Here is a 14,429-nt window from a genome sequence, read left to right on the forward strand (position 1 = left end):
CTTTTTCTTGGCACATGATAGCATTGCATGTTATGCTTCGCTCACAACCAGTGATATCTGGTGTCGTTCTGACTTCTGTTCCGCCGAACCCCCAAAACAGTGGCTGAAATAATGGTTCACTGTTCTTGCCAGGCAGCCAGGAAGCGGCTCTGTAGCGTCCAATGCGATGCTCATCGTATCATATATCAAGGATAACCTGGCGCCTGAACTTTCAAAGAACCAGTTTTCAGCCGATCGGATTGAAGGGACGATTGTTGTGCATCTTATGGCGCTGTCGTCTAAACCGCTTCCAACTAGTAAAAGTTGGGTTGCAACTTTTCCTGGTGATGTTGTGGTCTAGTTGTTTGTTACATGCAAGCTGATAACACCGAGCCATGTTACGAGGTATCAGCGGAGTTATCCGAAACATATTCCGTGACATTCAGGAAAGATCTCAATTACAACGAACAGAAGCTTCGGAATTATTTATGAACACGGGAATGTCAGCTGCGGACAGCGATATACTTCCCCGTCTGGCCACTAAATTTCGATTTACCTGTGCCGACTAGTGGTGACGTGTTATTTGTTATGGTCAGTGTATGTGATATGACAGTAATCACCATTTTCCTGATTTACAACTGCTAGCGCTTATCCTATTGTATATGGGAGAGCAGGTATTGAGTTACATGCATTGTATTGTAGTCATTGGAAAGGTTTGTCACTCATATGCCACAGATCTGTCGCCACGTGATATGGCGTGGATGTAAAAGCAGTTTGAGAGCATTCGTATGTGAATGTTACGTCTAGAAGGTTCTCAACTGTTGTAGCGTTTCAAAATGTACACGGTAAATCTTTTCTAACATGCTCAAAGTTCACGCTTACTTAGTGTCTCGCCAAAAGCTCTCGAACTTGATCTCGGTAGCAAACAAACATTTCTCTATAATAATGGCAAACAGCGGCCGTGCGCTATCAACTAGTAGAAATCTAAATCCCACGCCTTACGAATAGATCTGGAGACACAGGTCCCACCGATTGAGGAGGCTCTGTGCACCAGCAGACGCCAGCTGGATGAAATTAGACCAGCCTTCGGCCAGTTGGTAATACAAGGCGGTCGTCATTGAGTATTCAACTGCTGCTGCTGCCGCCGCCTGTTGCTGGAAGTTTCTTCCTGAGGAAAACTGAAGCCACACAGGTCTCGCCGACATTGGAGACATGCTTGGCGGCGCTATATGAGCGGTTTGTATATTCTCACGGAACAACGATGGAACCCAAGCGTCGCGTGGGCGCACTGGTATCCCGCACTGGTTTGGGTTGCGCACACGAGACCCCAATGTTTAGTCTAGTCTATTCACCATACACTGGCGATCGGAGGCCTTCTTTTGCGGACGTAAGAGTCTGGCTGGTAAGCTGGACAGCTTAACCGGATCATAAGGGCGTGAAAATTAGCGATTACCGCTGTGGTTCGGAAATAAATTAGAAACCATGTATGTGAAGTAATATTGGTAGATTTAGAGGGTAATTAGAGACCGGTTGGGATGCAATGATTACGGTTTACACTTCTAGGAAAACCACGAGCATCCAATATGTGTGAGAAAAATTTCATCATCGAATTTCAAAAACCGACCATGTACGTTTTGTTTATTGGCTCAAAAAAAATATCTGTGCAAAGTTTCAGCTCAATCGGACATGATTTAGGGGTGCCCCAAAGCGCTCAAAGTTTTGATTTTTAGATCCTCGAAAATCTTCCAAGTAAAGGAAATTTGGAAAATCGAATTTTTTTTCGATACCAAATGCCGTCGACGATGAAAATGTGGTAAAATTTGATTTTTCGAACCACCATAAAATGAAAATGGCCACCTTGATGAAAAAAAAAATAAAATAAAAAAATATGGGTCTAATATTTTACGATGAGGAATAAAACTACCAATTTTCATCAAAATCTGATAATCACTATATCGGTTTGGCATGGAATTCAATGTTTTTTTATCCCTTTTGTTTATTTTAGGCTCATTAGCTTTAGCTGTAACAGAGCCGAATTTCAATCGTGTACATGTCACATGTTTATCATATCTATAATTAGCACATTACACAGTTGCCATGTTTTCGGCGTTAGAGTATTCCCTTCTATACCATTGCATATGGTACACATTTACACAGTTGCCATATAGGCGTAAGAGTTTTCGTTCTGTTCTTCCATTATCCAGTTAGACCGGACAGCGGAGACAGTTGATTGATCATTGTTGCGTTATTTATAGAACAGCAGTCCGATGTGTCTTGCAGAGCAGAGCAGTTGTATGGATGAATCGATCTTAATTCGACCGTGGATCGATCTCCATCACTGATGATTGTTGCGTGGACGTAGTTATTCTGTAACAACACAAAGATGGTCAATGAGGGCCCTGAGTTTTGAACTCACGATCGATCGCGAACGCGCAACCAATGTGGCTACGGAGACCCCCTAGAATTCAATGTTGTGCTCGACCCATTCTCATCCCCCACTCAGTGTAAATAAGAGATTATTTCGAAAATATTGAAATTCGAATGAAAAAAAAAGTCGCAGGAGGGTTGTGTCCGAGACACGATCGCATAGTTGACGTAGGATTCCGTTAGGCTATCTTTTGATTTTGGATATGTTTGAAGAATTACATCGTCAAACTCTTTGATAATGAATCGGTGGCCCTGAAAAGGGCCGTTTCGTTTGGTTGTTGGGTATTGTTGGTTCACTCCACCAGTCTTCACCGAGTGATGATGACAGAGGGATGGTAAACAGTCGTTGGATAGTGCGTATCAGATAAAAGATACCGAAGTGGAACGAGATATGGTGAAAACCGCCCTCTGTGATCCTAGACGAGATGCCTCCTGTGTTATGTATGGATGAAATAGAGAGAAAAAAACTCACCAATGTAATATAAGATAATTACCAATACCGAGCACAATTATCAATTTTTCTCATCAGTAAAAACATGTTACTTTAATATAGAGAAAACATATTTGAAATGGAAAGGTAATTTTCTTTTATAATTTTTACTTTCTGAATGTTTATTCAACCCAATGCGAATTTCAATTGGACTAACAACACCTAATACTATATGTAGAGCATATGGGAAATCACTTTTTCTAATATTTCTTCACTTTTCCAATCTTTCTCGCCGTATAAACTTTTCTTGGGTGAAAATCAACACAACAAAGCAGACATCCAAACGACCCGTTGTCGAGCGCGAACACACCTTGGTTTTTATTTATGAAAATTGAAATAAATCGTTTCATATTTCAAGTCATTTCTAACACAACTGCTACCATTTAGAATTTTACACTAACATTTGTGCTAAATTTTTCACAATACACGTTCGGTCATTGATATGAAATTTCACGAAGCAACCAACTTTAAAGATCCAAATTTAAATTTTATTTGCTAGAATTAATCGTATCACTCACCTTACTTGCAGTATAAAAATGCCCCCTACTTACATATATTTCCAATGCCGATTTCCCTCGGGCACCTTGGTTTTGATGTCTCTGTTAGGGAATACATTTCGGTGAGAAAAAAGGGTCCCCCTACTTTCATGTGTTTGCAATGTCGATTTCCACCAGGCAACTTGGTATTCATGTCTCTGTTAGGGAACACATTTCGATAGGAACAAAAGTTTCCCCTACATACATGAATAGGGTAAATGATCTTGGTTTGTCCAATTTGGGGTGTTTTTACGCAACTAGTAAATGCAAATCGATTTTTCTTCATGAAAATCACACATAATCGATACGAGTTTGGGTTTGTTGAAAAGCCCCAAGTCTCTAGTTGCTAATACTACCATAAAGTGTTGAAATTATTCAAATTTTTATGTTTTTTAACGATTTTCCTTAAAGAAGAATTATGATCATGGTTTGACCACCTCTGATCATGGTTTGCCCAAAAAATGATCATGGTTTGTCCGGTTTTAGAAATCTCCATTTTTGAATGAAAACATTCGAATTCGCAATTAGATGTTGCATTTATCATTGCTTTTTTTATCACTGTTTATCACTGTCATCATATTGATTCATTCATAATTTAGGCTTTCTTCAGAATATTGCCTTTTCTTGGGCATTTTAGAAGTGTTCACCTCAACACAATCAACACAGAAAAACCATACTTCTGCTATGCGCGAAGCACACCATAAACAAACTGCAGCGCGCCAAGCGGTTGCCATAGAAATCATGTGGACAAAACAACATTATTGAATTGGACAACTCATGATCAGAATTGAGTTCATTAAAATGCGTTAATTTAATGGTTTAGCTATGTAAATCCGATACAAATGGTGAGCAAGCATGATGTTTACAATATTTATAAGTGTTGTAATCCAGAAAAGGTCTGAATACGTGCCAAATAATCATCTGGTGATCGATTAAAAGTTAGCTCGAATGAGGAGCGCATTGACACAAATAGAAGGTGTATTTTATAATCCTTTAAAACATGTGATTTCGTAAAAATATACTATCAAACTACTATATATCATGTAAAAGGCAATTTCATTTATATGTTTCGAAACATTCGAAGGCCTTATTTGACACAGGAGCGCTGAATTAGAGCATTCAAAAAAGTGGGCAAACCATGATCATATTTTCGACTGGACAAACCAAAATCATTTACCTTACATGAATTTTCAATGTCGATTCCCCCAGACAGCTTGGTTTTGTTGTCTCTATTAGGGAACACATTTCGGTGGGAGCAAAAGCTCCCCCTACTTTTATGTATTTACAATGCCAATTTCCCCTAGGCAGCTTGGTTTTGATGTCTCTGTTAGGGACCCTCCGCATGTGTCGTGAATTTCGACCAATCAGAAGTGGGTATTTCCGTTAGGATAGGGGTTGAGATCTTTCAATTATTCGATAGTTAGTTACATGATATATATATATATATATATATATATATATAATTTTATTCAAGGTGAGAAATTGTTATAGAGTGCCGAAATCGTTTGATGCAAAAATCTCATCAATTGACTGAGCGTTTGAAATTGGACATTTTTCACGATGCGATCGATTTTCGTTTTTCAATTTATACCCCCATATGTTCCCGAAAGACGTAATCCTACGTCAAAAAGTTTGATGTCCAAAATCAATAATTACTCTTTAAAGAATAATTTTATCCAATATTTCCAATTTTAGTAGTTTTGTATGACGCTGGGCATGAGATTTTTTTCTGAGGTGTTATTTGGTGGCTATTTACACATCAAAAGGTATTATGCATTGGAAGTTATGGAAATATGTCCCTATTAAACGGCTCACAGCTTTCAAAAATATTCGCAATAGTTGTCAAGAAACTTTCTCCATTTTTGACCCAATTTCACCCCCATAACCAATTTTCACCCCCATCGACGGTATCTAACACTAAAGTTGCTGGTGATTTTGATAATTTTATCTAAAATTCATCAACATAATAGGGAAGAAGTATTTTAGACTAATAAGGTGCAAAAGGTTCTCAAAAAATATAGAGGGTTGTGTCCAAGATAAGACCGCTTTGTTGACCCAGGTTTACGGAATGATTTTATTCAATTTGCATGCTTACCATTTCGTCTGGAGAGGAGGCACAATGGCCGGTGTCATGCCGCTGTGTTTGTCTTCAGATCCCATATTCAATCATTATAATAATTTCGTCGGGTGAACATCGGGACTTCGTCATCCGTGCCTTTTATGAAAACAGTCGGTCAGTGACTCAGGCTCAGAATTCTCTATACTTGAAGCAAATCTAACTTGGTTGATTTGTGAGATCGCCACAGGTACCTCAATTGAACGAAATACGATTTGAAGAGCATCTGAAAATGTGGAACGAGTAAGAGTTTCAACTGAGTAGTCACCGAGAAGCTCTATGCGCAAATATGGTGATGCTTCGCTTTGGTTGAAAGTTCCATCTTTACAAAATCATATTAACTCAATTATTAAATGGACGTGATTATGCCAGCCGTAAAATACATCATTGACGTAATTGACGTTTCAATTAGGTATAAACGGGCGGGGTTAATTTGCAATATCTCCTCTCACCATAGTGTCCGTACGAACGAACGCTGCATTTGCATTTCAAGCGAGCGATTACGCATAGCTCATTCACAGTGGCAGATATAAGAATATACCTTATGTCTACACTCGTTCCTCGGTATAGAAAGCACGGGTCGGTAGGCACAGGAATGCACAAAACAACTGTATGGGAATATGAGAATGAATCTAATTTTTGTTAATTTTAACAGTGCTCCGCGGAGCACTTGGCACACTATCGCAAGTGCTCCCACATGAAAATCCACTTTGGAATATTTTTATACTGAATTTTACCAGGCATTTAGAGATAACAAATCATACCGGGTGTTCGGGTTCGATTATCGTTCTGGCCGGGGGATTTTTCGTCAGAGAAATTACCTTCGACTTGTACTGTGGTCACGCGTATTCTAGAGCTTGCCTCTCGGAATACATTCAAGGCGTGTTATTTGGCTTAAGAAATCGAGGTAATCGAGGTACGTCAACGTCTTCTTGGCGTAATGGGAAGACGCCCTGTCCGGCCAGAAGACGTACCTCCCATCAGAATGATGCTCCTCTAGGAACGGAACTAGAATCTTCTCCAGGCACTTCTCCTGGTACACCTTCTGATTGATGGCAAGTCCAATTGGCTTTTTAAATCACGGCTTTGAATTCCCTGTGTCAGAGATTGCAATATACAGCATAACTTTCTTCTCAAACTTATGCTTGTATTTGTACTTCACCCCGGAGGGTGTGGACGCCTTGTCGCTGGTATAGTACCGGTCATTGCTGGGTTTGTGGGACTTTGACAGCGGAAAATAACTCTCGTCAACCAGCACGATCGACGTCCCGCGATAATTCTTCGTCATCCACCGGCACAGAGATTTCACGTTCGCTATCTGCTCTTCCGTGTACTTTGGGGACCTAGTCTTCTTCCGACAGACGATACCCTCCTGCTTGAGAATTCTGTGGATGTAGGAAAGGGAGCAGCGACATTTTCGGCCGGCGTCACGCAAACTCGTAGCGTCCTCGTTATCGAACAGATTTTTCAGAGATCTTCTTCGTTTTCGACATGATCTTTGTCGGACGGCCACTACCGGTTTTCCGCTTGACGTTTCGGGATGCCAGGATCCGGTAAACAGTGCTCACCGGCACATTTCCGTCCCAAAAGTGGTCTACTGTAAACTTATTTCCTTGACTTTCTCGCGTTTCAAAGAGCCATACAATACGCTCGCGAAGTGCTTGCTGTTTCGACGCCAGCTTTGATCGAACTGTTTCTAGGAACACCAATTGACGAATTTACGCAAAGCTGAATCAGCTCATGCGACATCTACATTAGAGCTCAGAACCACAAAAGTGAGGGTGTTTGTTTATTTTACGCACTGAAAAGCAAGATTCGGTGGTGATTATTCATTTTATTTCAATTTAGATTCATTTCAGCCATTGAATGTCGTCAGTATATGGTAAGAAAGTTAGGGCTTTGTATATTTACGACGGTTTCAACACGCGATTTGACCAAAGTCATAGATAATCTTCGAAAATCTTAAGTTTGATAATGCATACCGGTTATTGATATTATGGATAATTGTGATGAAATCGATATGATATCAAATTGGCTGATATCATTGGTTATGCAGGGGCCGATACGAGAAGGATTTGAGGTATTTTTAGCGCAAAACACCCTATTCATCGTTTACTTAGTTGAAAAAAAAATAAAGTTACAATACTAATAACAAGCCATTCCTCGTAATACACATAGCACATTGTAAAATGATGATTTTCTAACCTTTTCAGTGTGGAAAGAATACATGAAACCGGGAAATTTACTCGCTGCGCCATCTGGTTGTAAATCCAACGTAAATTCGTCAATAGAGCAATTCTCTCGGTGAGAATAAATTTACGCTTTTTACTTTTTTCACAGAAAGGTATTGAAATCATTCTCATTTTTTATGGAACATCCGTTAGTTGATTCAAGTAAAATACAGGACACAAAATTTTTAAAAACTGTGGAAACTTTTACGAAACTGCCTCTCCAACATTGAAAAACGAAACATAACAGTATTACATTACAGTACATTCCTGAATGAGCAGATATAACAAAGTGGCATCAGTAAAAACTTTCTATTCATATAGATTACAGGAATTGAAGTTGATGATAGAAAAGGTGGAACAAATAATGCGTACGAGTTGTAAATAGTCGTGCGCAAATATTTTCGGAAATTGAAAACAAATTTCTCGAATATAAGGAATTCGTGAAGTTTACTGATTTAGTTGCTAAACACCGCATCGGTTGATAAGATTTTGTATTTTATAATGGTCAATATATGGACATTGAGATCTCGACTCAATGTTTAAGCCATAAACGCTTTGAAAGTCACATTCCAGATCATAGTTCTGTTTGACTGGAATGTGACAAATTTTATGATAAAATTTCCAAAAATCGTAATGTCCTTCGCAAAGTGTCTTCGCCATCTAAATTTTTCTTCGTAGTAGAGAAGAGAGCAAGTACGTCTAAGAATGATTGATTGATTTAATTCACTCAATAGAATATTTTTAAAAATATTATCGGATTATTTTTTTATAAAAAAAAGGTCTTTTTGTTTTTTTTTGGTCTTATGTGCCCCGTTTTCACTCTTGAAAATTTTGGTCAACCTAATTAGAGTGCACGGTCAGCGGAGATTTGGAAAAAATGTAAAGAATACCATTGTCATTCGGCCCGAAGAAACCAAACGAGCCCCTCCCCGACAAGTTGTAGCAGAATGCCATTCGAACCGGATGAGAGGAAGAATAAGTAGCAATGTCTTTTTAGTGACCAGAAATAACCCCACTTGATTGTTATCTATTTTTGTAATGTAACCAATTTTCATTCTATCTGTCAGATGCACTTGTGACTGAGCATCCTAACCTTTCGGCGATGGAGATAGAAATAGTTCCCAACGAAAAAAAGGCAAAGCCTTAGCAGAAGCCATGAGTTTTTTCGTTTGAAGCGCTTAACATTGACGGTGGAAGCCGTGAATCTTGTTTCCAAATCCTGGTTCATTGCAATCGAAACCAGTAAAATCCAAACCAAAAACAAAACATGTCCAAAATGAACGCCACTCGTGAGGCGTGACAAATGTATGTCAGAGATCATCTCGGCATCGGTCAGTCGGGGACCAGCGGCGCCTCGATTTGCGCTGATGAATGCGTCTGCCGATGACGCTCAACGCTGCCTGCCTTATCAGCTGCTTTCTAGTCGAATTTTGTAATAGTTTCCGGCGTAATATAAACATACCCCTGACATCGCTCGCAAGGTTATCACAAACTACGGCACCATTGCTACTGTTTGTTTTTACACACGGAGGAATTGGTCCACTAGCGCACAGCTTCGAATGCGACTATATTCCCGTGGCATCGTGTGAAAGTTTGTCAGCTGTTTATAGGTTTTGTTTTGAACTCACCTGATCGTGACTGCTACTAAAACTATGATGAGGCCCACGAGGAGCATGGCAATGACAACTCCGCAAACCATATACAGGACATCGTTGGGAGCATCTGAAAAAGAAAGAGGAAAAACATGCGAATGAACGAACATGGTCAGGCAGCTGAATAAAACATGAAAAGTACCGAAACAAAACCAGGTTTATTTTGACTACACTCTCACCGCCACAAGCGGTAAAACGACCAAGAACCACATGTGATCGGGGTGTTGGCCCCGCAAAATGACATCTCTACATGGGCTATCGAGATTTAACGATCGGAAGACAGCTATAGAGCGATTGTATTGCACTGAAAGAGAAACGCTTTCTTGGTCCGGTTGCCAAATATCTGCCGCGGCCAGGTGGCAGGTGGCAGGGATTGTATCTTTTATATAAGCAAGGAGGATCATTTTATGAATAGATCGCTCTCAAACTGTAGACCTGCCCTGCCCTGTCACCGCATCATCTCGGTCATGTGTGTCAGCCAGCTAGGGGAGAAGATTGGGAGGGATGGTGCCTAGTGCACGAACGCATTTTCAGCGTAGGACTGGATAGTTGTATTATTTTATCCGCTTGTTTATTATTTTTGGAAGGATTGAAATTTTTGAAATAACTTTTTAGAAGAGTATTGAAAGAAAAGGCTCTTGGCGAAATCTCTCCTTTTCAGCTGTTTTTTCTCATTCATTTTATTTAATTTATTTTATTTATTTATTTAGTCTTCGATTAAAAACACCGCACAGACACTTATGAACTAATTCTTAATCTAAACACATTTTTGGACATGTTCAAGTCAAATTGGTCATCAACTTCGTTGAATAAACGGCAATATATATCCAATGGGTTGTTCTGTCCATATTGAGACCGATGAGTTTGTAGTCGGAGAAGCTCAATATGTCGGGTTTGTCTTAACGATGCGTGAAAATTAATTTTACCAAGTAGTTCGGCACAGTCGATATTGTTGGAAATTATGTCAAAAATTAAAAGTCGTTGTAGGATCATTCTCCTTTTTTTGAGCATTGGCAAATGAAGGAGTTGGCAGCGATCTTCGTAGGCAGAAAGGTGTTTGGGATCGGACCAAGGTAACTGGCGAAGAGCGTAGTGGACGAAACATTTTTGTACACTTTCAATTCTCCTGATGTGAACGTTATGGAACGGCGAACTATAGAGCAGTATAACGTTTTCAGGCAGTACACGTCCAACATAGACGTTATGCTGCGAAAAACCTTCAGGTCATCAGCGTACATTAATTTCGGTGATTTAATCGATCTGCAAAGGTCGTCGATGAATAAAACAAATAAGAATGGGCCCAGGTGACTTCCTTGTGGCACTCCGGAAGAAATATAAAAAGGTGCAGATTGTGTGTTCCCAATACTTACGAATGCACTACGTCCTAAAGGGCGAACACGAAATTATTGCGACAAATTCAACAGGGCATAACTTTTTTACCATTGGGTAAAAATGAACCAAATTTTGCACACTTTCTCATTGATGTGTATTGTCTACATGCTGTCAAACTCGAAGTCGTGTTTTTCGATTCAACGAAAATGGAGGTGAACCAACGCGAGTCGAGAGAACAAATTCTTTCCAAACACCTGGAATTTCCTGACCTGTCGCACCGGCAGTTGGGAAAAATGTTGAACATTCACCATTCAACCGTCTCCAGAGTGTTGAAGCGGTTCCAGGAGCGGTTGACGTTGGACCACGGCAAAGGAGTTGGAAGAAAACCGGGACCGAAACGGGATGATTAAAGCAAATCCCAACGTCTCAAGCCGTGATTTGGCTAAAAAAGATCGGTATGTCGCAGAGCTACGTCCAGAATGCAAAGAAGAGAGCTGGACTACATACAAACAAGGTACAGAACTTCCCAAACCGCGATGAGCGGCAACAATCGACGACTAAAGCTCTACGAGAAGATGCTGACAAAATATGGCTGCTGTGTGATGGACGACGAAAAGTATATAAAAGCCGATTTTAAACAAATTCCGGGGTTGAAGTTTTTCACCGGCAAAAGCAAGTTCGATGTGGACGACAAATTTGAGAAGAAGGAAATGTCAAAGTTCGCCTCCAAATATCTCGTTTGGCAGGCCATCTGCTCTTGCGGACTGAGGAGTGAGCCTTTCGTGGCAAAGGGCACAGTGAATGGCGAGATCTACAAATCTAAGTGCCTCGAGAAGCGCCTTTTACCGTTCTTGCAGCAGCACAACGAAGCTCCGCTATTTTGACCAGATTTGGCATCATGCCACTATTCTAAAAGTGTCCTGGAGTGGTATGAGGCCAATTCTGTCCATTTTGTTCCAAAGGACATGAACCCGCCAAACTATCCGGAGCTGCGCCCGGTGGAGCAGTACTGGGCAATAAATAATGAAGCGGGAACTTCGGAAGAGCAAGAAGACAGTCAAAGACGAGAAGGATATGTTAAGAAAATGGAAAAAAACTGAGAAACTGGTACCGGATGACACTGTAAAGACTTTGATGGAGGGCATCAAGAGTAAATGCGTTCAATTTTACACCCAAGGCTCCATCGATTAATATTTATTTTGATTTTTGATGTAAATATATGTATAAAACTACCCTAAAATTTTGGTTTGACTCTAAACATTATAAGAAAATTGGCATGACATTTTCGGTGTCGCAATAATTTCGTGTTCGTCCTTTACCAGATACGTCGAGATCCACCGGGTAAGCCAATCAGGAAGGCCAAGCCTTTTCAATTTCTCCACGGCAAGACGATGAGGAACCCTGTCGAATGCTTTGGCCAAATCTACACATATGGCATCCACTTGTTGTCGTTTTTCAATTTTTCCAATCATATTTGAAACATAACACATTAGTTTAGTTGTGGTAGAGCGCTTCCTAACAAAACCATGTTGTTCCTCGGCGATGATGTGATGCACGGACTCGTATAAAGTATCATGTACCATGCTTTCGAGCATCTTCGGCAAACAGCTGAGTATCGAAATTGATCGGTAGTTACACACGTCGTTGATACTACCTCTTTTGTGAATTGAAGTTATTGCAGCTATTTTCCATAAACACGGAAAAACGCAGTCGTTGAGTGATCGGTTAAAGATTGTAGAAACAGGAAAGACTTGAGATAGACAAGGCGTGAGTGAGGAATCGATACGATCCCTCGCCAAGGTTCTTCCAGCAAACGGTGTTCACCATTTAAGTACCCCACAAAAAAGACAGTTATTTCAAATCACGGATGGCTTATTTATATCGAATAAAGTGGGCTACACATACAACGTTCCGTCACCGTGAAGTAAACGTGAAGGAATGAAATGTCAAATATTCTCCCATGGGAATCGTACGGTAGCATTCACATACACCATCACCGGCAACTTTGACGTCGGCATAATAAGTCCAAGAGAATAGTTGACGGGACGGTGACGGTGTGGCTGTTTGTAGCGCTCTTAAGTCGGTAACGGGCAGAAACAAATATATTAACTTCTACTTATTGATGGTACGGGTAGGTAAGTGCACAAATCGGCAGAAAAAATGTATGGGAAAATGAGGATGCTTCCAGTTTTCATTTATTTAAACCCTCTAGGGATGAGAGAGTTGTAATGTATAGCATATAAAACGAATCTTAGATACTTTCCGAATCTATTGGTATGCAAATAATCAGAATTAATTCGTAGTGAAAATAGTTATTAACGTTAACTTTATTTCATAAAAATGTGACCTGTTTTCTGATTTGGCACCCTTCCTGAAAGACGTAGTCCTTCGTCAAGTCCGTAGTCCTTCGTCTGTGTGCATTTGCGCACACCTGTGCAGGAGTGTTTATGCTTGCATGTTGAATATGACCAATTGACGTTTGCGTGTGCATTTGTATGTATCCTTTTTTTTGTCTAACTCCACATGCGTCGCTCTAACACCAAGTTTTTCCCACTCTAATATTATCTCCCTCTCGCTCAAATCCGGTCTGCTTACTATAAAATTTCATTTTCTTTTTCCACTTTTCTTCGCGCACCCATGAATATATGCCAATACTTCCTTTCCCTATTGTATTGTGGGATTTCATGCCGGTTTCCGGCTCATATCATATCGGTTTTCCATATTTTTTCGTCATTCAAGATTACATTCTATATTATGGAATCTACGCTCATCATAAATTAAATTAATCCTTAATGATCAACAGTCCGAAACAGCAAAAAGTCAGGTGTTATCATTTCACAGAAGTATTTGACTGACAACAAGTCAATCTAACTATAAAATATTTTCCAGCTGATGATTCTTGTAGGAAATTTTCTCAATTTTACTATATTTTACTTAATTTTGTGTGATTTATACATGAAGACGTAACAAATTTTTTGCAGTGAGTCAAAATGTTGTCAAGTCACGCTGGGATGGATCGTATTAGTTTCGTGACGTGACAACAACTTCTTGAGACAGTTGATACTCCTCTATTTGTGGACCGATCGTAACCAAATTTTGTGGGTTTTTGACCCTCATTGTTTGCTCAGAGAAACCCAAACATAAAAATGTTTGAACTTAGGTTCACCTGATAAACTAAAAAAATGCTCTCTTTTGTGTTGAGACAACACTTCAAAATACCTTTTTTTCAAATGCTTGTTTCTCATAAATTACACAATGAAACCTAGGTTTACCCACGGCTCTTCAAACAAGTATTTATTTATTCATTCAATGGTACATGAACATTGAAGTTTGGCCAAGCAAATGCAGAGATATCTCAAGAAACATAAAAATACTAAAAATCTAAAATATTTAAAATATAATTATGTAGTTTTTAAGACTCGCTCCTCTCAAAGGTTGATTTATAAAAAAACCCGTTCCAAAGAATATCAGCTTTTTTTTATTCTCAGTTTACCAATTCTTACATTTGTTAAACTTTTCCGATAACCGTTCGACACGAGAACGGAAAATAATTTCTTATGTTTCCTGTTTGAACGAGCACGAGCAAACTAGGTCTGCTTCGAACCAGACATATCACGGTCAGAATTGTGTTTTGCACAATATATACAATATATGAGACTGTTGTTG

General features: G+C 39.6%; 1 protein-coding gene across 5 annotated transcripts in view; it reads right to left on the bottom strand.

Annotated features, from left to right (window-relative positions):
- The window catches only part of LOC129763408 (probable serine/threonine-protein kinase DDB_G0282963), a 480,711-nt gene that overhangs the window by 62,673 nt on the left and 403,609 nt on the right, over nt 1-14,429 (bottom strand). For all 5 annotated transcript variants that reach the window (XM_055762442.1, XM_055762444.1, XM_055762445.1 and 2 more), the window contains one exon: nt 9,408-9,501. In XM_055762442.1, the coding sequence (XP_055618417.1) occupies nt 9,408-9,501 (94 nt within the window). The remainder of the gene's footprint in view (nt 1-9,407; nt 9,502-14,429) is intronic.

The sequence above is a fragment of the Toxorhynchites rutilus genome, chromosome 1, assembly GCF_029784135.1.
Source record: "Toxorhynchites rutilus septentrionalis strain SRP chromosome 1, ASM2978413v1, whole genome shotgun sequence".
Classification (NCBI taxonomy): Eukaryota; Metazoa; Arthropoda; class Insecta; order Diptera; family Culicidae; genus Toxorhynchites; species Toxorhynchites rutilus.